At 40.5% G+C, this 23,564-nt stretch overlaps 1 protein-coding gene across 10 annotated transcripts; it reads right to left on the bottom strand.

Annotated features, from left to right (window-relative positions):
• Positions 1 to 281: 281 nt before the first annotated feature.
• LOC114591878 (acylphosphatase-1) lies at positions 282 to 23,534 on the bottom strand. 10 transcript variants are annotated; one of them, XM_077925507.1, is made up of 13 exons: positions 22,838 to 22,972; positions 14,941 to 18,239; positions 14,191 to 14,289; positions 13,430 to 13,500; positions 12,183 to 12,287; positions 11,894 to 11,966; positions 10,722 to 10,793; positions 9,847 to 9,955; positions 8,587 to 8,746; positions 5,543 to 5,566; positions 4,323 to 4,401; positions 3,525 to 3,676; positions 282 to 699 (listed from the first exon to the last, which is right to left on the bottom strand). In XM_077925507.1, exons 2-13 carry the CDS (start codon positions 18,173 to 18,175, stop codon positions 619 to 621), a joined length of 4,260 nt encoding a protein of 1,419 aa, XP_077781633.1. In that variant the 5' UTR covers positions 18,176 to 18,239; positions 22,838 to 22,972; the 3' UTR covers positions 282 to 618. The 10 variants fall into 10 exon arrangements, with proteins under 10 accessions (XP_077781633.1, XP_028575380.2, XP_028575409.2 ...); XM_028719547.2 differs by lacking the exon at positions 22,838 to 22,972 and adding an exon at positions 19,226 to 19,959; XM_028719576.2 differs by lacking the exon at positions 22,838 to 22,972 and adding an exon at positions 19,555 to 19,959.
• Positions 23,535 to 23,564: the final 30 nt, after the last annotated feature.

Genomic DNA, 23,564 nt, shown 5'->3' with positions numbered 1-23,564 from the left:
AAATAGCTTTAATTATTTAGTGAATTATTATTATTTATTGAATACCACCCTATACCCAGACATCTCAGGGCGGTTCAAAGAATAAGAAGCATTTTATTTTGGTGGTAATTCAGTTTGAAACTCTAGCCTGCATCAGTTGGATAATGCAAATCAGCATTTAAAAGTGACTTGAAATACCAAATGACAAAAATACTAAGGTAAGCAGTATAATAATTTGGTTGAAGCAACAGTTCTGATCAAATGTTGAATCTCTGTAGGACCATAAAGCAATGAGCCAAGGGTGTGATTCTATTATTATTTTACTATTATTATTTTACAAAACAACCTTTCAAAAGCATTTAATTATACAGTGCTAGTGCAATTCAAGTCACTCCACATTTTTCAGGAGCACAGATGTGAATATTCTGCCTCATATATTTTTAAAGTATTAGACAATCCTGGTCCTTGCTGAATGAATTCAGGATGCTGAAGTTCCTTCTTTTCTTGTGCTTTCAGAGTTGATCCTGGTTCCACAGTAATGTGTGTTCCATAACAGGAACATCTATTGGTGTTTGCCTCAAGCACTACCTGTTGAGAGGCATCAGCATTCAATGAAATTTTAAGATCTGGTCAGCGCTTTCAGGTACAACAGTCCTTCTCTTTCCCAAAGAGTTGCCAGCACTTCACCATTTTCTTTAGTTTAGCCAGATTAGGTCTAGGCTGAAGCAGAAGAAAGAACATTAATGACTTGGTCACACATACCTTAACTCAAAGAAAATAATCCAATAATATTGCTTATAAAATTCTGTACAAATTGATATTTAAACGGAGAGTACCCTCAGAGTTTACTTTTTGTTTTTCTGCAAAATTAATTAAAACTTGTTGTCATACAATCATCATGAACAGTGCTTGTTTCTACTTGCCTGAGAGTAAGCCCCACTGAACTCAATATGACTTACCACTGAGTAGACATTGTATAGGATTGCACTGGAAAAGATCTGCAAGAAATGTATTAGATTTTTGCCTGGTCCTGTTCAGGAATCCACATGGACATGGATGTTCAGTTCTGATTCCTCATGTGTTCCTTTACAGGTATTATTCAAAAAGCTAAATCTTATTTTGAAAAGGCCTTTATAGTCACATAGGACTTCAACTGAACTAATTCTCAGATGAGATGCTGGATAGTTTTTGCACATTATTAAAGCTCTCTATCCAAATTTGAAGTAAACCACATTGGGAAGGTTCTACCCTAAAAGGTTGCAGGTTACAACAAAGAACAGAGATTGAGGCGGTAAAGAAGATTAAATATTTAGGAATATGGCTTTCTGATAAAAACATAGATTTATATCAATATAATTATATCCCGGTTTGGAAAGGTGTGAAAAAAGACTTGGAGATTTGGGCTAGAATGAAATTGTCACTCTGGGGCAGAATCTCAATGGTAAAGATGATGGTGCTCCCTAAGCTGTTATTTTTGTTCCAAACGATACCCATAATAAGAGGTTTAAAAACTTTTAAAGAGTGGCAAAAGGCGATCTCGAGATATGTCTGGGAAGGGAAGAAGCCCAGAATTAAATTTAAGTTATTAACAGATATAAAGGAAAGAGGTGGCTTCTCCCTACCAGACATGAGACTTTACTATGAGGCGGCATGCCTATGCTGGTTAAAAGAATGGGTAAAGTTGGAGAATAAAGAATTATTAGACTTGGAAGGGTTTAACAACAGATTCGGGTGGCACGGGTACCTATGGAGCGACAAAAAGAGGGTGCATAAGGGATTCACTAACCACATTTTTAGAGGTGCATTAATAGAGGTATGGGACAGATATAAAGATATATTAGAACCGAAAATCCCGCACTGGTTATCCCCGTTAGAAATGAGGTGTATTAAGACAACTAATATGAGAGGGAAGTGGGGAAACTATGGAGAAATGGTTATTAAAGAGGGAGGGAAGTGGAAAATAAAGCCCTATGAACAAATTAAAGCACTGACATATGATTGGCTAAATTATTTTCAGATAAATGAAATGTTTAAAAAAGAGCTGAAGGAGAGGAACTATGAAGAAAAAGAGTCTATTTTTCAAAAAGAGATAATAAATACTGAAGATAAAAATCTGTCAAAAATGTACAAACTACTGTTGAAGTGGCACACACAAGACGAAGAGGTGAAATCGGTGATGGTACAATGGGAAAGGGATTTTGGTTATAATATTCAAATTGAGGATTGGGAAAGGTTGTGGAAAGAGAACACAAAATTTACGGCTTGCACGCTATTGAGGGAAAACACGATGAAAATGCTTTACAGATGGTATCTGTCACCCACTAAACTGGCAAGGATGTACAAGGTTGATAATAAGTGCTGGAAGTGCAAAGATAAGGTGGGGACATTCTTCCATCAGTGGTGGGAGTGTAAAAAAGTCAAAAGCTTTTGGGAGGAGATCTATAACGAGCTGAAAAAGATGCTGAAGTATACTTTTGTGAAAAGACCAGAAGCATTTCTTTTAGGAATTATAGGGAAGGATGTCAGAAGAAAAGATCATAAACTTTTCCAGTACGCTGTAACAGCTGCCAGAGTTACGCTAGCTCAGAAATGGAAGTCAGAGGAGGTTCCAACGGTAGAAGAGTGGAGAGTGAAACTAACAGAGTACGCTGAATTGGATAGATTAACAGGGAAAATTAGATATTCTAAAGATCAAAAATTTATAAAAGACTGGGAGAAATTTGTGTGTTATCTGGAAAGCAATTATGGTGTGAAAATAACGGTAGCATGTTTTAAAGAGGCTTTGTAAATAAATAATAAATATTGTCAGTAGAGATTGTAAGGATGGGATGAATAAAAGGCAATATGGAAAGAAGGAAGAAATGCGTATCAAAAGGATAATAATGAACGATTGTCAGTAACGTTGAAGGAAGTCTAAAAGAGGATATGATTATTGTTGTAAGGGTTGGTTTTGGATGTTCTTACTTTCGTTCTTTTTTCTGTGTATGTTTCTCTTTTTCTTTTTCTTTTTGTTTTTTTTCTTTTGGAAAACTTCAATAAACATTATAATAAAAAAAAAAAAAAAGGTTGCATGTAATATATACACATACAGAAGAAGAAAACTGAAGTACAGTGGTGCCCCGCAAGACGAAAAACCCGCTAGACGAAAGGGTTTTCCGTTTGCGATGCGCTTTGCAAGACGAATTTCCCTATGGGCTGGCTTCGCAAGACGAAAACGTCTTGCGAGTCTCGCCAAATTTTTTTCGCTTCCCCCCCCCTTTTCAAAGCCGCTAAGCCACTAATAGCCTTTTAGCAGCTTAGCCGCTAATCCTTTAATAGCCGCTAAACCGCTAATAGCGCTAATCCGCTTAGCCGCTAATGGGGTTGCTTCGCAAGATGAAAAAACCGCTAGACGAAGAGAATCGCGGAACGGATTCTTTTCGTCTTGCGAGGCACCACTGTAGTGTGTTCTACCCAGGCAAACTTGATGGTTAGTATGAAATTTCTGTTAGGATAGGCACACTCAGTCACCACATCCTGTGTGTTTTGTCTGCTGAATGTAATACCTGACTTTCCTGCTGCAAGTGATCTACATCAGCAAGAGGCAGCATCGAAGGTCTCCCATGAGCACATTGAAAAGGTAACTGACAACATGACAAAGCTTCCATAAGATGGCAGCTCTCTTCCAAAGTCAAGCTGTGATTAAACTTAATAGCACCTGAAAAAAGAAGAGGCTGGATGGAGTAACTCTACAAGAAGGGCAGCTCTTTCCTAGCCATGAAGTTGCATAAAAGGAGAGGGACCCCCCCTCCAAAGCTCTATAACTATGTTAATATCTGTTTCCCTACGGCAACCAATAGCACACAACTTGCAATTCATACCTGCAGTAAAACCCGTTTTTTGCCCGTGAGGGTGAGCAAGAAACAAGAGTTGTGAAAATGAAAGGCAGATTTCTCTCCACATTTCTGCTTGTGTATGCAAGTTTTTCACAGAATACACATGACGACATCCACACAACAACATCATCCTCATCAAAATGACATTTCATTCCCCACTCCCCCATTACTGTTCATGGGGAGTTCACTTCGGATCCTCCATGAAAATGGTAAATCTGGATTAAATGGGAAAACAACATGGGATGGCATTTTGATAAGGATGATGTTATTTAGATGCAGCAGAAAACTTGCATGCACGAGCAGCACTGAATTCACAGTAAACTGATATACGGAAGCACAGTTTCAGTATGAAACATTATAGATCCCTGCTGTTCTGCTTTTAATTAAAACTACACCTGTCCTCTCTGAAAGTGTGAGGAAGGTTTCTGTAGAAGAAAGGTGGCCCAAGATAAACAATGCTTTCCTTACCATGGCAAGCCTGGGAAGCCAGCACCTTCAGAATTGTTAGAGGCAGTGTCCCTCGTGCCCCTCCTGTGGATTGCAGAAGCTGAAAAACAACAATTGTTTCTAAAGACAACTAAGAATGAAAAGTCACAGCAACTAGAGATAGTGAGGTCCTAGGTGGTCCATATAACCTCCTTGCCGTTCTCATGCCATGCTCTGCACCAGCAGTCGACAAAGGGCATATCCACACTTCCTGTTGTCCTGCTGCTTTCACTGGGCGAAACCCCTCTTTAGCACTCAATCAGAGCAAACAGCAATTCAGCTTTTCCCCTGGATTCACATTTGCTCCAATTTAGTACTAAAGAGCAGTCTTTCCCTGGGAAAGGAGCAGGGCAAAGGGAAAACTGCTCAGACACAGCACAAGTGGAAATGGGGACGAGCTCTAAATTTGAAACAATTTACTGTTGCACCCAAGCATTGGACTTCTTCCTCAGCAAGGAGGGGAGGAGTGATCAGCAGAGAGCTCCCTTCAAGTATTTTGCTCACAATCCTCTTCATAATCCTGGGGGTGGTTTGGTCCAGAGTTACTAATTGTTTTCCTTCTCCGAGTAATTAACCTCACCCAAGTGTAAGCTGTGAACAGCCCTCAGGCTGTTACAGACTGTTAGTTCCTTTAACAAGGGAATATGAATTCTCCTCTGGTTATTTTAGAACCCTACACAATAAAAGAACAATTTATGTGGAGCACTGTATATTTTCCCTCTTTCTTTTCCATGTAACAACAGTTTGTACCACAGATTCTCCAGTGAAAGGCCATTTGTGGTTTAAACATACATGGTTATTTATTTACTGATGTATCTGCTCCCTTCAAGACACTGTTTTGTTACTGTGTTTATTCTGGGAGCTTCACTATTTTTGGGCTGTGTTGTTTTAGAATCTCAAAGAAGGGGGTGAATTGCCGTCTACCAATGGCAAGAGTGAAGAAGGTACATTTGCTTTGAAACAGTTAGATGTCACAGGTCCAAGGACAACATGATGCGGCTGCTCTCTTTCTTCCAACTCCTCCCCAAGCATATAGGGAGGGCTGGCTTTTCTTATCCTCCTGTTCTGGCCACTGGTGGGAAGGAGTCTGCCCCAACCTCAGGATTCCAAAACATGCAGATGGAAATTCTGACTTTAGGAGGGTAATGTGCGAGTCATGTCTAATTCATACAGCTCTTCTTTATAAACCACACACACCATACCTCAATTTCCTCTCGAATGAACTCCTAAAAAAATACAAAAGATACAGATCAGACAAATGAGGTTATGTTCTTTTCTCACCCTCACAAACAAAATCTCTCCTTCAAAAAGGGATTATCAAAACCATGGTAACAAAATAAAAAATCAGAATACAAAGGATGTATACATTCCCATTTCAGCACAGCAGATGTCTCAGAGGAAAGTATGTAGATGGAACTAAGAAGCCCACTCTGTAGTAAACTTGCAGATACAATGTTAAATTTATTGCGTTTTAATTAGTTATTATAAACTGCCCTGGAAATTTTGAATTGAAAGATGATACAGAAATGTTTCAAAATAAATTAATGGGTAGTAGTCAACTAAGTTTACTTGGAGTACACCCACTGGAATTAATGGACCTAACTTAGTCATGTTCATTAATTTCAATGGGTCCACTCTGATTAAAACTTGGTTGACTATCAGCCTTAATGGCTTTTCATGCATGAGTATGACTGCAGTTTCCCCAAACCCATTTTGCCAATTACAATGGAAAACAGGCTAAGCAAATCCTAGGTATAAAATGCTCTGCAGGTTTAAGTATCATTTCTATATATTTGGATGTTAAATATCTTATGATTAGGCTGCTATCTATATGAAGCAGCTAATACATCTGCAGAGTAAATAACCTATCCACTTTAGGTAAGAATTATTAGCAAGCTGTTCCAGTCTGCCTGATCAAGACCTGTATGTAACACCGCCAAAGCTCAGGAAAAACTTAACCGATACAGTGGAAACAATACTGAAAGATCATGCTTTAATCTGGTAGCATCTCTGAATAGAATTTTCCTCATACGTCTTCCAGTATTTTTATTCTCCTCACCATTCCAGATCCTCAGAGTCTATGCCTAATGTGCAACATAATCCACATGTGGAAACAGTTTTCAAATACAGATCTCCAAAGTGGATGCATACAGGAGAAACATAACCTATAACCAGACAACACCTACCCAGCTTCTGCTGCACCCTCTCACAGTTACCTGCAGTCATTAAATGTGAATGTAATTCCCCAACTACATTATTTCCCTTAAAAGTGCAGCCTTGGCTGTCATTCAGTGCATTTTGTATAAACTCTGGTTATTATAGAATGTCAAAAACTGAATGTGCGCTTCTTCCACAGTAAGCAAGATGGTATGTGTGCCAACACACACACAAACCAACTTGGAGGAAAGGCAACTGCTAATTCGCTTCTTTGTCATAAAGAGTACCCACTCACAAGTCTCAATATGGCAAGTGGAGGAAAGCAAACCTATCTCTGTTAACAACATAAGACTTCCAATACAATACAATTGTACGAAGTGCTCCATCCCTCTTTTTTTAGCATTGGAAAGAGCTTTATAAAGCTGCATTGACAACCTGTAACACACGAAGCAATCCTGAGGTTGAAATGACTCAGGAATCATGCATGGTCAATGAGGACATCTGGTTTCCGAAAAGTAATACAAGCTCTAAACTGATCTCTAGCCTGTTTCTTAAATTAAAAAGTCACAGATATGAGGCTGTATTCCCCAAATGTCTCAACAAATGAAACTGATTTGTAAAAATGTTACATGGAAAAAATACGAGAGACATTACACATACTTCTGTAAAACAAGAAAATCTTTAATAAAAGAGAGAGAGAGAGAGAGAGAGAGAGAGAGAGAGAGAGAGATCATTACAAGATGCTAGGTGGCATATTAAAAGGTGCTAGGTGGGTAAGAGACAGGACGATATTTCCTATCCAACATGCCTTTTCACCCATCATTTTAAATTTTTGTTGTTTCTTGCATTTCTTTCTCTCATTCAATGAGGTGGATGAGGTTAGGAAAAAGTCTTTCTTTTTGTGTATAATATTTGGTGCCCTTTAACCAAGCAGTAAATGTTTTTTATATGATTACTCTCAAAAAAAAATCAAAAAAAAAATCAGTGGATTGTTTAATCTTATTGTATATTTATTAATCAGAGATGTTTTCATTAGCCTATTGTTTATATAACTATTTACATATTGTTCTGTCTTGTAAATGCTCGTGAATTATGTAGACTTTTTGAAGTTGTAAGCCGCTTTGAGCATGATCTATGATGAAAAAGCAGCATACAAATAAACAATGATGACACATGGAAAAAATATGAGGCTGTAGTGGATGGCGTGGTAGTGGTGCTCACCTGACCTCCCAACAGCTGAGTTGCAGCTTGTGGCGTTTGCCTCCTAGGTGGGTCATAAGGAAAGGGTTAAATGAGTGTGAAGTGATTGGCCAATGGAAACTGATAGGAGGAGTTAGAGTTGGAGTGGTTGAAAAGTGAGTTGAGAGTTGGGAGTTGGAGAAGGAAGAGGGAGGAAAAGTCTGTGGGTTGGTCGAGTTGTGTGGTGAGAGAGTGAGAGGAATTGTTAGGTGGAGTCAGATAGTTAGTTGGGATAATAAGTTCGAAGTTGTTAGGAACGAATAGGACAGTTAAGGAAATAAGATTAAGAAAATGACAAGAAAAATTAACTGAAACCATAAGCTTGTTCATGCCTATAAATAAACTTGATTATTTGTTAATGTTAACAACTGACTGGACTCTGTGTGTACCCGTGAGAACCGAGTTGGTGGCAGCGAAGAAAGCAATTACAGTGGTGGCACAGGGTCAATAGACCGTCAAACGTCCGGGGACCCTGTGTGATCACCACACAGCTGTTTGCCCAGAAGGTGAGGGAGAGGGGCAAGGTGGCACAAAGGTTGGTGCAGTGCAGAGCCAATCTGCCACACCAACCGGTGCATTTGCACCACACCAACCTCTCCAGCTGGCAAGCAGCAGTGACTCCACTGTCAGGAGGTCAGTCCCACCACGCTGTCTGTTACTGGTGTGGGGTGCCACATAAGAGTTCTCCCACACTTCATGGTATCTTTCTGTTTTCAGGACTTCATACAGACTCCTAGTTATGCAGGGCAGGGAACAAGAGTGATTGTAATGCAGACAGGACTTCCAAGCAACTTGCTGCCGATCGTTATTATAGAGCAGACATAGTAAATTATTCACATCCACATATCACCTGCACAATGCTCTTCGTCACCGTCTGCCTGCCACGGCGCAATTCATTGGCCTCTTTCTCCACAAAACACAGTGGCACTTTCCCAATAAGAATCTGAGAGCGATTGTTCTCTGGAAAGGATAATTCAAGGCCTAAGTCCTCCAGACTTTTTTGGCAGCACCTAGTAATTAAAATGGAAGCACAAGACTCTGAAATGGAAGATCAACCTTGGATATTCCTTTCCACAAACTCCCAAACTACAATTACTGCACTTTCTTAAAAAGAAACACAGTATAATCAAGGATCACCACAATCATTTGCTGATATACTTTCTTTACCAAAAAAAAAAAAAAAAGGTGAGAAATAATTCTATGGAGGAGCAGAGCTTCTATTAGAGAGCATTACTCATTGTTCAGTTCAGGAAAAAAAGTTTATGATTAGATTTAACAGCAAATGAACTTGTATTTGAACATATCTTTTTAGATTGTAAATTTTATCATGATTTATGGTCAAAACATACCCTATTACACCACAACCAAATAAATGTTTATTGAGAAGTAAGTTGCTTATTTCCAGGTCAGTGGATACAGTAGTTTCTTTAAAGTATAAATATTATTTATTTGCATAGCTGAAGCCATTGCAAAAGATAAAAAATGTAAAACAGAATAAAAGCAGAATAGAATACATTACAGAGTTAAAATAAATATTAAAACCAAACTTTCTGTCAGATAAGAGTTTTCTCCATTGAAGAATATAGGTTATCATCCCCACAAACTTTTCTCTTTAAAATTGTCGCTTTAAAGGCAAAACAAGCCACTTTTTCAGAAGTGTTAGGGGGCCTGTACCCTAATAAAGTTTAATCTAATACCCAATTGATCTCCAACTGGGAGATTTAAATACTTGAACAAGACTACTCTTCAGTCCTTGGAGATTGAGCAAACAAATCTTTTCCACTTCCAACCAATGTAACTTGGAACTTCATAATCCGTCTACCACAGAAGAGGAACAACTCAGAGAAGGAGATACTCATTCAGCTTCAATATCACCTGTGCGATACCAGCTACACTGGCTGCCAGTGTGTGTCCAGGCCTAATTTAAGGTGCTGGTCTGTCTTATCCTTGTGAATCTGTGTTATTCTTGGTTTTAGAAATAATTGATTTTTGATACTTGTCGTTTTTATTGTTGTAAGCTGCTTTGGATGGGCTGAAACCAGAAAAAGTTGCATGTATTTTAAAACAGAAATAAAAAGCACAGCCAATTCACAGTCTGGCTAATACCAACCATAAGAGTCTCCTCTGCTCCTCTGTAATCTCAATCTCCAATGGGGGGCAAACAGTGGAGGCCAGCAATTTCTTCTTGCCCAATTTTTCTGGTTGCTTCTCATAGGAATCTGATAACAACAAATGCACTGTTATCTATCTTATATATAAGAAATGTGCCTTACTGCCTCATCCTACAGCCCTATGTTTTAGAATGCAACATGCATGCAGTTTGAAGTAACATAGTATTTTCTTCAGCAGTGGATGGGGGACCTATAATATTAAGAACGGAATATTCTCTATTTTCAACCACAAGCTTGTTCATGAGACATGAGGATTCCCAGCCAGTATCAACCATGGCCATCCGAATAGGTAACAATTATAATTTCCTTTAACGCATGACCCACCCAAAAAATAGCCAAGCAAGCTGTTACAAGTATAGTGACTCCATTTAAATCCTTTAGCAAACACTTTTTGCAGTCCCAAGGGCTTTTCACATTCTTGAGCAATTTTCGCTGCCAGGCTACAACCAGAAAAGTTTCTCTTGGACTCTTCCCTGTAGAAAATTCATAACTCTTGTTGACAAGGAGGTCAATGAACTGTTATAGGCACAATGGACTGCTGCTGTGTTCTACTGAGTTGCGGCCAGAATCTCCTGAGGCTTGAAAAATACACATCCCTTGTTGGACAGAGGAGATTATTCACAATCAGCTAAAAATATGGGATGTAAAGAAAAATCAAAAGAAGCCAATGTTGGGGATGCTGGTTCTCACAATGAAACTGATCCTATATTTTCATTCTCTACAATTAACTGACATACATCACAACAAATATAATACACATTTGCATCAGAAAAGGAAGAAAGCTGCTTTTTTTTTTAACCACCTGTAACTATACCTGTAATAAGTTGCTCTAGGCGGATACGCTCATGGGCTGCATGCTGATCCACCAGCACTAAGAGATTTCCACCTAGATCAAAAGGCATCATACAAAATTCAGCATATAAACTTGTGCTACAATTTTCTTTTGATCTCATCTCATCCAATAGAATAAATAGAAGTTTTCTGAGCATATGCTGGAAATGTTAAAAAAAAAAAAAGAAAGAGGGGATATTATCTTATATGTCATGCAGCAAAAAAGTATCAGGGAAGAAGATAAAATGCGTAATAGTGTCTGTTATTGTTTAAGAGATTCTTTTAAATCCCATTTTTGAAAAACTGAATTATGTCAAAGGCTTGGTATGGGGAAAAACCCCACACCAAGGAAGTAACTTCTTACATACAAGCTGTGGCAATAATATTGTGTGCAAAGGATTGGCGATAACAAAGAATACAGAAAGTAAAAGAATAGCTAAAAAATGTTTAGATTGGGCATTAATGGAAAACCTGTTATATTACTTTCAAGCACTAGAAATAAGAAAATTGTAAATGTGTAAAAATGTGTATTTTTACACATTACTTCCCCAGACAAAGAGCGATCTTAAGATGTTTTAAGGTGTTAATATTGTAAAGTCTACTCTCGATGCAAGGTTAATTAGGTTCTCTTTTGATATGTTCTACAGATGAATTCAATAAAAGTCTATTCTACACACTAATTTATGAATTAGCAATCATTATTTGAATCTACATCATATCATTAAGATATTTTGCAGATTTGTCCTATTGACCAGGGGTTGGGAACCTCCAGCATGTAGACCAATCCTGGCCCACAAGGGGGATCCAATTTGGCCCACAAGACCATCTTCCCCAGATCACCCCCACTGGGCCATCAGCTGACAACATTGGTGACATCAACTGAGAGGCTGGATGATGGAGTTTAGTCTTGCACTGCCTGTGTGCCCCATTCCCAGCACGGAACAGGATCATGCAGCCAAGAGAGCAGCATTTAATCTCTGCTCTTCAACTGAGGAGTAGAGATTAAAGTCTTCTCAAAAGCAACATGGCCCAGGATGCCAGCTTAGAAATGCCATTACTGGTTCAAGATGAAAAGAGTTATGTCATTGTCCTGGGTAAAGCCAAGTTCTACAAAAGCTGCAAAACCCCATTACTCAGAGGAAGTAGCATTCTTACCTGTGTCTTCATTCTCATCTGCCGTAGTATTTATCAAACAAGCAATAAATTTATTGTCCACTTGATTAAGAACCTGTAACACATTCAGTTGACTATTCATTAAAACTTACAAATAAATCTATAATAACTGTATAATAATTCAACAAAAATATTTCACTAGTTCATCAATTTGTTGACATACACCAATAAAACATTATTTGCTAACAACAACAACAACTATTAACTACTGCACTGTCTGTATCTTTCCAACTCAAAAGAAATGTTTTATGCAAATTGTTAGCATATTTACCTGCACTGAATCAATCATCTTCTTGGTGAACCTATATGGATACAGGATGTTATGGATTTTCACAGCAAGATTATCAGCTTGCCCACTGCTCACATTAAGAGCAACCTATAAAACATATAATCAAAATTAACTTATTAGGATGTCCGCTGGAACAACAAATATCAGAACTCAAAATCATATGAACAATTGTTTTTATACAATGCTCTTCATAACAGAACTCAAAGTCCCATTTAAATAGTATTGACATGGGTGTTTCCCACACCATCTTGCAAACCTCTGTGGGACGCTAAATAAAGTTGTAACATCAACAGTGTGCAGTCCTTCTGATCAAGATAAGTGGTTTTTTGCAGCAATCTTACCCAAAACATTTAAATTGGTCCCACTGATATTTGAGAAGCAATGTGGTCACCTACTCTAGTATCTGCATTTTGTTGTATTTGGAGTGGATGCAACGAGCTAGTAAAACTATCACCCACTATTGTTGTCACCTTACACAGATGCTTAATGTCTACATCAGTTTGAGATGATAACGATAATGATGGAAGCTATCCCTTACTGGACTGAAGCTTGAAGCTGATGTTATTTTTTAAAAGGCAACAGCAGAAGGTTTGCTACTCTGACTTGACTACTGCCAAGTTAAAATATGAATATAACCTAATGGGCATAGTGTATACTTTCCATCACAACTCCTTCTATATATTTACTTGAAAGCAGTTTCCTTGAAGCTCAGTTGGACTCAGTTTCAAATAAATACATTTATTCTAAAGATAGCCATATCCCTCATGAGTAAAGAAACTTAATTTAAATGAGCAGCAAATGCAATGGATAACACTATAGCTTCCCTATCACATTATAGAATCCAGTTAGTCCTACAAGAATAATCACATTGCACTATTTACATTGCCAGAGATAACTGAAAACTGTGCTATAAACCATTTAGCTTATAACTAGGGCACAGTGCTTTATCCTCAAGTCAAGATTGTTGTTTTGGTAAACTAAGCAGGGCCTATAAAAGCAATTTGGCTTCCAAATGAAACAGGATAAGCTTTTGGAAAAGTTTGAACAAAAATACCACCAATTTCCAAATTGCATGAAGGACTTGTAGACTAAGCATAAGAGGCGTGAGTGGTAAGTTTTTGGACAGTTCCATAAATCTATATAACAATTATTATCTCAGTCCAAAAATCACAAGTCAACATAAAACAGAAGCAAATCCCAATAATTAATGGTGACGCAATTCCACCCACCTCTGGAAAGTGAGCAAACACAGGATTGTCCCATTCAGAAAACAAGGACTGGAGAGATTCTCCTTGTGTATCTAGAAGAGAATATATGCAAAGTATTGAAACTATGGGGGTTGGTTCATATTTTTTCCATCTACAAGTTAAGATAATATCCGAGTAGAAAAAGCACACTGCCCATTATGACATTTGAGATTTTATTTTATCACATCTGCACAAGATTAGAAAACCACTTCACTGCACTATTTATATAGAAGGATACAAAGCAAAGTTTGTATCCCCAAACCGCTGCTTAAGTAGCTCTGTCACCTTTAGGTGAGATTGTTAAAGCGTCAGGATCTTCCTCCAGTGTGTGTTTTAGTACAACAATCTGCCCTGCCTTGAAATGTTAAAGAGGGCTTGAAGTAAGTTGCTCATTCCTACTAGAGAAAACACATACCAGAACAATGATTCACCTTTCCTTGATTCATAAAGATCTCAAAAATTAAATATGGTGTCATTTCCAGACGAGAACAAGGACAATCAGAAGAAAGGGATTAATTTTCCTCTTCAAATCACTGTTGTTTACATAGAAGTAGGCACTGCATGCTATCCACATTTTAATTGACTTTGACCCTTAAAAAAGTTATTTCCAATTCCACACGTCAAGTGATTCATACAAGTCCCATTGTTAAGAGACCTTGAATCACTCCAAGTTCCTGTTGGGACAGCTGGCAGAATTCTTTGGTTTGTTATTATTTAACATAGTACTCTATGTCCTGGCCTACCTCTGAAATCTTGGCTTGCTAAACTCCTCTCTTGCCGAGGTCTTGGAAGGAAGGGCACAATAAGCTCACTTCTAAATGGGTGGCATCTGCACTGAAACCCTAAATACCCAACAAAAGAATTACTTCTATAGATGTGCTTACAAGTGCTAGTCTACAAAAATGTCCACTTGCTGTTTTTTTATTATAAAAGGATCAATAGGTGATTAGCATAATACAAAACATTCAAGAATCACATCAGTGCAACACTGTAATGATGGAGAAATAAGATTCAGTCAACACTATATGAATTACGAAAGACACATCAGCAAGGAGACCTGCATATAAACTGTTCAGAAATAAAAGAACAGTGGTTTTCAGCAGGGAGTGGGAGGTGGGGTTGGGGAAGAAACTCCCAAGTGCTTGAAGGAAAATTCATTCCAGGCCCAACATGCTTCAGGGGCATGTTTTGAACAGTTCTCATCAAGTGCATAAAAACACTGGTGACAACTCTTCTTCAGAGAATGTATTCCCTCTCTCTTGAAGGACTGTTCCAAAAGGTGTTGAGACTGAAATGAATATTTTTTTCAAACACCTGGACTTTCTTCCTTCCTCTCCCCCCACTGCCTACCCCGCTACAGGTGGTTACATGGTTTTGTGCTCATAGAATCACAGAACTGAAGGGGGTCATCTCGTCCAACCTCCTGCAATGCAGGAATCACAACTAAATAATCCCTGACAATAAGCAAACCTGAAAAAACACTGTGAACTTACCACTCTCCATGACAACGTTTACAGCCACTGTGCTTATATCTTTAGTACATACAGCCTGAGGTTCCTCGCTGGGAGCAGTATAGGTGCTCAGTCCAGTCAGTTTGTTGATGTATACCATCCTACCCAACGAAGCATCAAACTGCTGAAACCATTCAGAATGATGCAACTGTGGCTCTTCCTCCTCAGCTGCACTTGAGTTATCTGCAGCATCCTCCATATTGCCAGTCAAGTTCACATTTTGCAGTTCAGAGGCTTTCCCAGCTTGCTTTATAAATCCATCCACAACGCCTGTATTTTCACAGGAGCCTTCAGAATCAGCCTCTTTATTGGGCAAAGCTAAACTTCTGTTTGAGGAAACTGCATATTCCCCATCAGTGTCAATGAAACAATGGTTGACAGTATCTTCCGCGTTCCCAGGTCTTGTGCTAGAGATTCCTCCAGGATCATCCTGCTCATCAGAGGCTGAAGCAAAAGAAAAACTCTCTGCTCCTGTTTTTCTTGGGGAAATTTGAGGTATTTGGCAAGCACTCTGCAAAAGATTATTTTGAGATAGGTGGTCATGTCTGACTTCATCTTTTTGGCTTGAATGTGCTTGTGATTGTTCTGAAGTATGCCCTAAAGGTTCTGTAGTTAAAGTTTCTATAAGGCAGTCCTTCATTCTAGATACTTTAGAGGCAAGTGTTCCTGTGAAGCTAGTGTCAGAAAGAGGTTTATTTTTTATCTGAGAGTATTCTGTCAGTGTCAGAGGACTTTCCCTTATATGAACAGCTTCTCCATGTAATAGACTTTCTTCTATGGAGTGATGAGATCTTTCTAAAGAAAAACGGCAATCATGACCACTGTTATTAGACACAAAATGTTCCTTGGTTGGAATCTCACAGGTACTAGAGTTCTGAAAATTTGTAGTCTCATTAGTGGGATACCTGCCACAGGCTGGCCTTTTAACCTCACTCTTTTCCGCATCAGTTGTTGGCGTACTCTTTAAGTTCCCATAATGTCTTCTGAATCTATCTAATGACCCCAGCTTTGGATGCAAGCTTAGTTTTGTAAAGCCACAGGATCTAGGCCTAACTGAAGGCTCAATCATTTCCCTAGTCTGAGTTGCACTGTCTAGATGATGAACAGGACCTGAAGGTGCCTTATAAATAAATTCTTTGACATGTGATGTTACAAAGTCAACACTACCATGTGGAGGAAAGGAAACTACCTCATTCTTTTGACCTGACATGTTCTTCTTCCTCTTACATTTGTTTCCAATGGCAGCACTGGCTTTCCTCAAATTTTCTTCAGCACTTGGAGTTTTCTCTGAAAACACTAGCTTTTTTCCAAATATATCCTTGGCACTTATTGGACCCAGTTGTGTCGGTCTGTCTAATGAACTGTTAATTTCTGTTGTTTTGTGAGGTGGCAGATTTTGCATCAGATGTGTTATAAGGCCTGTGGAACACAACTTGATTTTTCCCCTTCCCATTACCACTTCTCCATTGACATTTGATCCTGCAGAAGGTTCCCTATCTGTCACTGGCTTATATTTTCCTATCAACCCATTTCCAAGAAGAGATTCACCTTCAAAGTCATTAACATCTTCCACAGCTTCAACATGTCTCAGAGTGACAGTGCTGGGGTTACTTTCCTGAAGGGCTCTGTCTTGTTGCCTATTTGCACAGTTATCATGTTTCTCAGTACAAAGTGAAGTAGAAGCATACTTGTCTATTTCTAAAGCAACTGCCCTGTTCTGTTTGCTGATTTCTTCTGAACACTTGGAATTAATTGGTTCAACAGGGAGATTATCAGAAATGTTTGATTCTTGGTGTAGGTTACCCAACTTTGGCAAGCTGGGAATTGTGCCATTTTTGTCAGGCAGACAATTCTTCACATTACTGCTACTCAGATCATAAACAGGTCCAGTGCTGGTCAAATCTGAGCCAGCATCTATTCCCTCCAAATTGTTAGTTGGTGCTGTGTGGTCTGATGTCTTATTTTCATGAATTAATTTCCTTTTGACAGACTTTGACTGCAGATTAAACATTTCATAAGAATCCACAATATTATCAGAAGCTCTCTTGAAACTCTCCTGCAAGTCCTTCTCCTCAAGGAGAGATGGGTGTAAATCTAGAGTTTTAACTAAACAAAAGTCACTGTTTTCATTAAATTCTTTAACGTCTTCACCACACAGCTCAATAAATAAATGTTCTCGCTTTAAAAAACATTTTACTCCTTCCTCAATGCAATCTAGGAGAGCATTCCAGTTGTGAAACTCTATTAGAGTTTTTGCAGGTTCCAAACACACATCATACGCATCATATGGACATTTCACATTGATAATAAAGACTCCATAGAGCTCTGGGCCAGAGCGCTGACGAGCAGGACTTGAAGTCGAAGACCCACTTTTTGTCTTGCATATAATGCTTTGTTTTCTTAATAAAAAGTCAATAAGTTTATGCAATCTTGTTTTTAATACCAATCTATTATTCACATATAGAAACTGAATATTCTTATTGTAATGCCCTTCAGAACTGATAAAACCACTTATCTCGAATCCTGCAGATTTATAATTTATTTCTCGTAATTTCTGGGATCTACCTAGATCATATATCTGAGAAAACCGAGATCGTGTATCTTTTGTCTTTGGTAACTGAAGCACCATTGAACAGGAAGCATCATTCCTTAAAGAAAATGAGATGGAGGGATGAATAAGTGAAAGAGCCTCTACTTTATGCCTCACTCTCTCAAATTCCAATCTGGAATCCATGCACTTTCTTCTCACAGGTAATTGGTGGAATAAATTGTATGCAGTCACTGTTGTTCCAGCACTTGGTCTATTCAATTCTGTTTCAGAGACTTCCAGTCCTTTTCCATTGTGAAACAGTTTCAGGAAGGTTTTTGCTACCTTATTTGTCTTGGATGATATTTCCAATATATTGGCCATGTTTGCTATGCTTGCCAAAGCTTCTCCACGGAAGCCATAAAACTTTAGATTTTCTAGGTCTTCCACTGAGTAGCATTTACTGGTAAAATACCTATTTCCCACTTTGTTGAGGTCATCTCTTCCCATCCCACTGCCATTATCCACCACCTGGACTTTAAAAGTTTCCATATCCAATCGGACAGCCACACATGTTGCTTTCGCATCTATGCTGTTAAGGACAAGCTCCTCAACACACTGGCCTAGTGAGTTGATGGCCACTCCAGACCGCAAGCTGGTTTGCACTTCTTCAGCCAAGCATTTGATCATCACAAAAGTGGAAGGATGAAAACCTCAGGAGACTGGATATGTACTGCCACTTTCTTTGAATCCCCTATAAGAAAACAGAGTGAAAACAACCAAAAGCTTAATAGATATATTTAGCCAGACTCCACATAAATTCCTTAACATTTCCCTAGTTTGTTTCCATGGTCATTCTTGTTGCCTTACAGCACAATCCTATATTTGCCTACACATAAGTAAGCCTCATAGAGTCAAATGGTGCTTAGGCCCAGTTTGCAGCATTTGTCAACAAAATTCAGTTCTCATTTTAGAAAAGTTCAGCAATTGCAGAATAGTTCCATTTGTTTCTATGTTGATTCAACACTTCTTTATGTTCTGTCCAAACCATATGAACATGCACATATATACAAAATCCAAAGTCATCAATGCCAAAGCTAAATTATGACAAATAACTGATTTTTGGTGAATTCAAACATGTGGTTTCACAACCACATATACACGCAGGATTGTGTCAACTTACCGTAATATGGGTGAAATGAAGCATAACTGCTGGACACTAATGCAGAGTGCCATAATTTAGCTGGCACACGGATGGTAATAACTGAAGATACACAAACATTGTGCTTATTGCAAATGTTCTAGATGGGGGCTTAATATTGTAAATGGGGCATTAGCAACATTTTTAACCTACTGGATTTTCCACAGAAAGGGTAAATCTAGGAAAAAATTATGCTCTGGTATTTTCATGTGAATAACATTACATGGACGCTGCAAAAATAAATAAAAAAAGAGAACTGATTCCACAATAAACACTTATTTGGAAGCAGCCAAAAACTGTACAGTCCATTCAGACTAGTTACACACAGAAAGAAGCTAGTGTGGTGTTGGCTTTGAGAGGATGCATAAAGTTAAAAAAGGAAAAAGGAAGCACCAGCTAGCCACCGCTTCCTTTGCTTCTTGGTTACTGCAATACCAACTCCCATTGCTTGGACCAGTATTTGCAGAGCAAGTATAGAGTCATTGTTAAAATACTGCCTGAAGCGCAAGTTCAAAACTATCCTCTGTTTTGACACTCACTCAGGAGATCTTGGGCCAGTCAGCCACTCTCAGTCTATCCCACCTCATGGGACTGCTGTTGTGCCAACCAGGGTTTGAGAAATAGAATAAAGGAGTACCTAGAAGGAATTGAATAAAGCCAATGCACTTTTAAAAATACAATTAAGACCCCTTATGAAGCGATTCCAGCTGATGAGAGGAAAGACTTTGCGGTGACCAAAGCTGGAGAGAAAAGCGGGTGCTCCAGACTTTATAAAGACAAAGTAGAAAGCTGTTGGGCTGCCCCGGGTAAACCACTGGCCAGACTCTGTCTCCTCCCTCCTTGCATCCCAGGCGTGGTCGCAACAGACCCGCTTCTCTTCCTAGTTCCGCCTCCCGCAACCGGACAAGGCACCAATCCACATCCGTGGCAGCCAAATCGACTTGCATCTCCCGCCGCCTCAGCTGGTGAAATTAACTGTCAGACACCACCTGAAAACTCGACGGCGGCAGCGCTGAGGAAGAAGGCCTGTCGTTGTTGTTGTTGTTGCTGCTGCTGCTCAACAGCCACCGGCGAAAGTATCGGGACACCGATTCCCCTCGTACAGAAACGCGTTGCAATGCACCCTGGGTATTGTAGTCTTTTCGAAACTCTCATTCTCCAGCCCCGCTGGTAGGATCCTTTGTGTTTGCCGCACAAAGTCTGTGTAGGACGTCTCTGGGGCGCTCCTAATGGAGGAAGGGCCGATAAGTCAGCCCTGCAAAAGCGGCGTGGAATAAGCAGCAGCAAAAGAAATCTCTGTAGGCAAGGGAGCGAAGGAACTCAGAAAATTTGTTTCTAGCGCTGTGCATTCTTTCCATCCGATGAACTGGGCTCTAATCCATGAAAGCTGATAACATAATAAAATTGATTAGCCTTTAAGGTGCAATGATAGTGTTTTAGCTGAACAGACTAATACAGCTGCCTCTGTGAAATTTATTCAGAGGCCAAGGCAAATCAGGGGATGAATGTTGGGTTTGAAACACACAGGTTGGAGCCTTTTTTGTGCTCTTTAAATTCGTCAGATCTGAGCATTAGCTATATAGCCTTCTCAATGCAGTGCAGACTGCATACACATGAAGTGTTTGTAAAACAGTTTTATATGGATAGGCTCCACTGTTAAGAATGTAAGAGCCTTGCTGGATCAGGCCAAAGGCCTGTCTAGTCAAGTAACCAGTGTGGCCAAGCACATACCAATGGGAAGCCTACAAGTGAGAAGTGAATGCAACAGCATTCTTCCCACATGTGATTCCCAGCAACAGGCATTCAGAGACATACAGCCTCCAATAGTGGAGGTAGAACATAGACTTCATGGTTAGTAAGTAGCCTTTGATTATCCTTTCCTCCAGGGATCATTCATTCCACCAGTTTTGCCAAAGGCCCAGCTTCATCATGTACCTCCTACCCCTGAACTATGCAAGCTTGTCATTATAAAAACAACTGTTTTAAAAACTATTGTCTGAGTTTGATGTATTTTCCCCTCTTCCCTCCTTGTCCCTTTTCCCTTATGTGCTGTGGCTTTTTAGATTGTAGGCAGAGGTGAATTTTGGACAGTGCAATCGGTTCCACCGCACTGGAGGGCGCTGCAGGGCTTTGCAACTATAACGTAGGGAATTGAGCAGAAGCAAAGGTGAGAGGCTATGGTGGTACCAGATTTTGGCCTTGCACAGGGTGCCACTGACATTTTAAAGACCAAAGTCTGCCATTGTTGTAAGCCTGTGGACAGGGACTGCCTTGTTTTAATTGATTGTATGTAAAGCCACTCTGGGAGCCTTGTTGATTTAAGAGCAGGGTACATATGCTCTAAACTTTTTTTGGCATCTGCCTGTCTCAAGAGACAATGGAGTGTACCTCCAGGGGCTGATGTTAAATAAATAAATTAATAAACAAACAAACAAACCTAAGCATACACTTTATTAACAACTCTTAACACATCAAGTTCTTAGAACATTCAGTGTAACCAATGTAATCACAATGTAAATAAATAATTTAAATATATAGTTAAAAGTGAATAAATCTGTACATAAACAATTAATATAAAAACTAAAGGGAGCGCTTTCTTCCCAATGAGCTTATTGCTCTTACTATAAATATAGTGCTTTCCCCCCTGGGGCACTATTATTTGACAATACAAAAGTCACTATGCTCTAAACGAGCAATCTTCTTCTCATTGCGGAATTCAGCTCTGTCGATGCGGGACTTGGGGCTTCCTGTCTTCTGAAGCCATTCTTGAAGTTGTCGCACCTTGACAGTAGGACCTTGGATTTGGCCTTGCACAGTGCCATAGTCAGTATTCTGCACCCAGCCAACGACACCCAACTTCTTTCCTTCAGTCTAAAAAAATATATAAAGATGCAATTTATATGCTGGAAAAAGAAATAATAATACGCTGCCTTGTGGGACATATCTGAGAGAAGGAAAGGCTAAGGAGTATACACTATACCAGGGGTCTGCAACCCGCGGCTCCAGAGCCGCATGTGGCTCTTTTACACCTTTGCCGCGGCTCCGGGGCAGATACTAGTGAGGGGAGGAGGCGCATTGTGCGCCCCGACACTCCCCACTGTGGCGGGCGCTGTACTGGCTGTGACGTCGCATGGGGGTGGTGCGTGCTTTAGTCACACACCGTCCCGACGTCACCTTCCCGCCCGCTGTCAGATCGCGGCTCCGGAGATATATTTGTTTTAAATGTTGCAATGGTCTTGCGGCTCCCAGTTTTTTTCCCCCTTTGGAAACGGGTCCAAAGTGGCTCTTTTTGTCTTAAAGGTTGCAGACCCCTGCACTATACAAATCCAGAGTGGAGTCCCTAAGACAGTCGGATGGCGCCTTGTACGCTCCTTCCAGCAGCTCCTGCAGCCATGTTGGAGCAAAACATGTTGCTTTCCTTTCCTTTAGACCACATCAACAAGGCCAAAAGGAGTGTCTTTTTGTCTAGGCAGCCCAGGACCTCCATATACACTGCCCAGGCTTGCGCCCCAGGGAGGTCACTTCAGTGCTGCTAACACAGCAAAAACAACACAGGAGGCAGCAGTTAAGAGTTACTGGTCTCTGCTGCCACAGCAGGCACTGTAATTCTTCAGCAGTTTGGCTCCGTTGTCAACATATATATGCTGAAACACACACACACACACACACACACACACACAAACAAACAAACAAACAAACAGAGTAATTAGTCTGAATAGAAAGGAAACTACAGAATATATTTGCATAGCAACCAATACCAAAGAAGAAAGAAATAGCCACTGTTTAAAATCCAGGCCTTTTGACAATACAAATTGAGGATCAGCGTGGTTTACTCTTAAATAAATGGACTGGAGATAGGACTGTAGCCCAAGGCTGTGTCCACATACCCAGCTTAAAACACAGCTAGAGATAGATACAGTTGTGGCCAAGTAGTGTATGTATCTCAAAGAGGCAGTAGGAACGCACTGGATGCGGGAGTGTATACACAACATAATCTGCTCAGCTGCCCAAGCAAAGCTTCTAAAGCGCTCATAATGCTCACGCTTCCCCCCCCAATGCCTGTGTGGGCGCGCTGGGGAGGCGACCGGAAAAGTCACACACCACCTTCCCTTTGCCTACCCCAGGGAAACCTCAGACTGGAGCACACCCACCTGCGTGTTTTTGCGGAAAAACACCCCTTGGACTTTCCCGAACACTTCGTAGTCCACTGAAATGAGGCCGTCTCCCTCCGCCATGGCCGCTGGCGCCTGGACCAAAAGCAGAAACGCGATTAGGCAGAAAAGGAGACGCCGAGGGTCAGGGTCCCATATTGCCCACCCCTGCAAATGCTGGGAGAAGACGACGGTAATCTCCGCAGCCACCAGCGAAGGAGCCATGGTTGTGGCGGCGGCGGCGCCTACTTGGCCCAGCGACTCTCCCAGGGAGAGAGGAGCGCCTCCCACTCGGCGCCAGCCCCGCGTGCTGCCCCATATTAGGGAGGGCAGAGGGCGAAGGGGCGCGGCGGGGTCAGGGCGCCGCCCGTCATTTGCATCCCCTTGGCTACAGAAGAGGGAAGGAGGGACCTGCCGATTCAGGAGCCTCTCGGCGTGTTATATCTAACCGCGCGAAGCTCCCGCCAGGCTCGTCGCCAAGCAGCGGAGCCGGTCTCCGAGCTCCCAGTCAGGAGCCAGGGGCACCTGGGCGGCACCAACCGCCACTAACGGCTCGCCTTACCATGGAGCTGCTCTGGGCCCAGGTGACTAGAAGGGCCCCAGAAGATGGAGCGGAAGTGGAGACGGTCGTCAAGGAACGAGACCCGACGTCTCTTTCTCTAACCCTTCCCCTCCCCCCCGCTGCCTCACCGGCCCTTTTCACGCTGGAACGGCAAACAAGCTCGAA

Source organism: Podarcis muralis, chromosome 1, assembly GCF_964188315.1.
Source record: "Podarcis muralis chromosome 1, rPodMur119.hap1.1, whole genome shotgun sequence".
Classification (NCBI taxonomy): Eukaryota; Metazoa; Chordata; class Lepidosauria; order Squamata; family Lacertidae; genus Podarcis; species Podarcis muralis.
Note: the sequence above shows the minus strand (reverse complement) of the source record. Positions and strands in the feature narration are given on the sequence as shown.

Excerpts from the sequence above, each read along its gene's own strand:
- LOC114591878 (XM_077925507.1), bottom strand. The coding sequence starts at position 18,175 with ATGATCAAATGCTTGGCTGAAGAAGTGCAAACCAGCTTGCGGTCTGGA. Across the intron at positions 14,290-14,940 it reads AAACGTTGTCATGGAGAGTG|GGTTTCAGTGCAGATGCCAC; the intron begins GTAAGTTCACAG and ends TTGGGTATTTAG. Across the intron at positions 3,677-4,322 it reads GGCTTCCCAGGCTTGCCATG|GTGCTATTAAGTTTAATCAC; the intron begins GTAAGGAAAGCA and ends TTCTTTTTTCAG.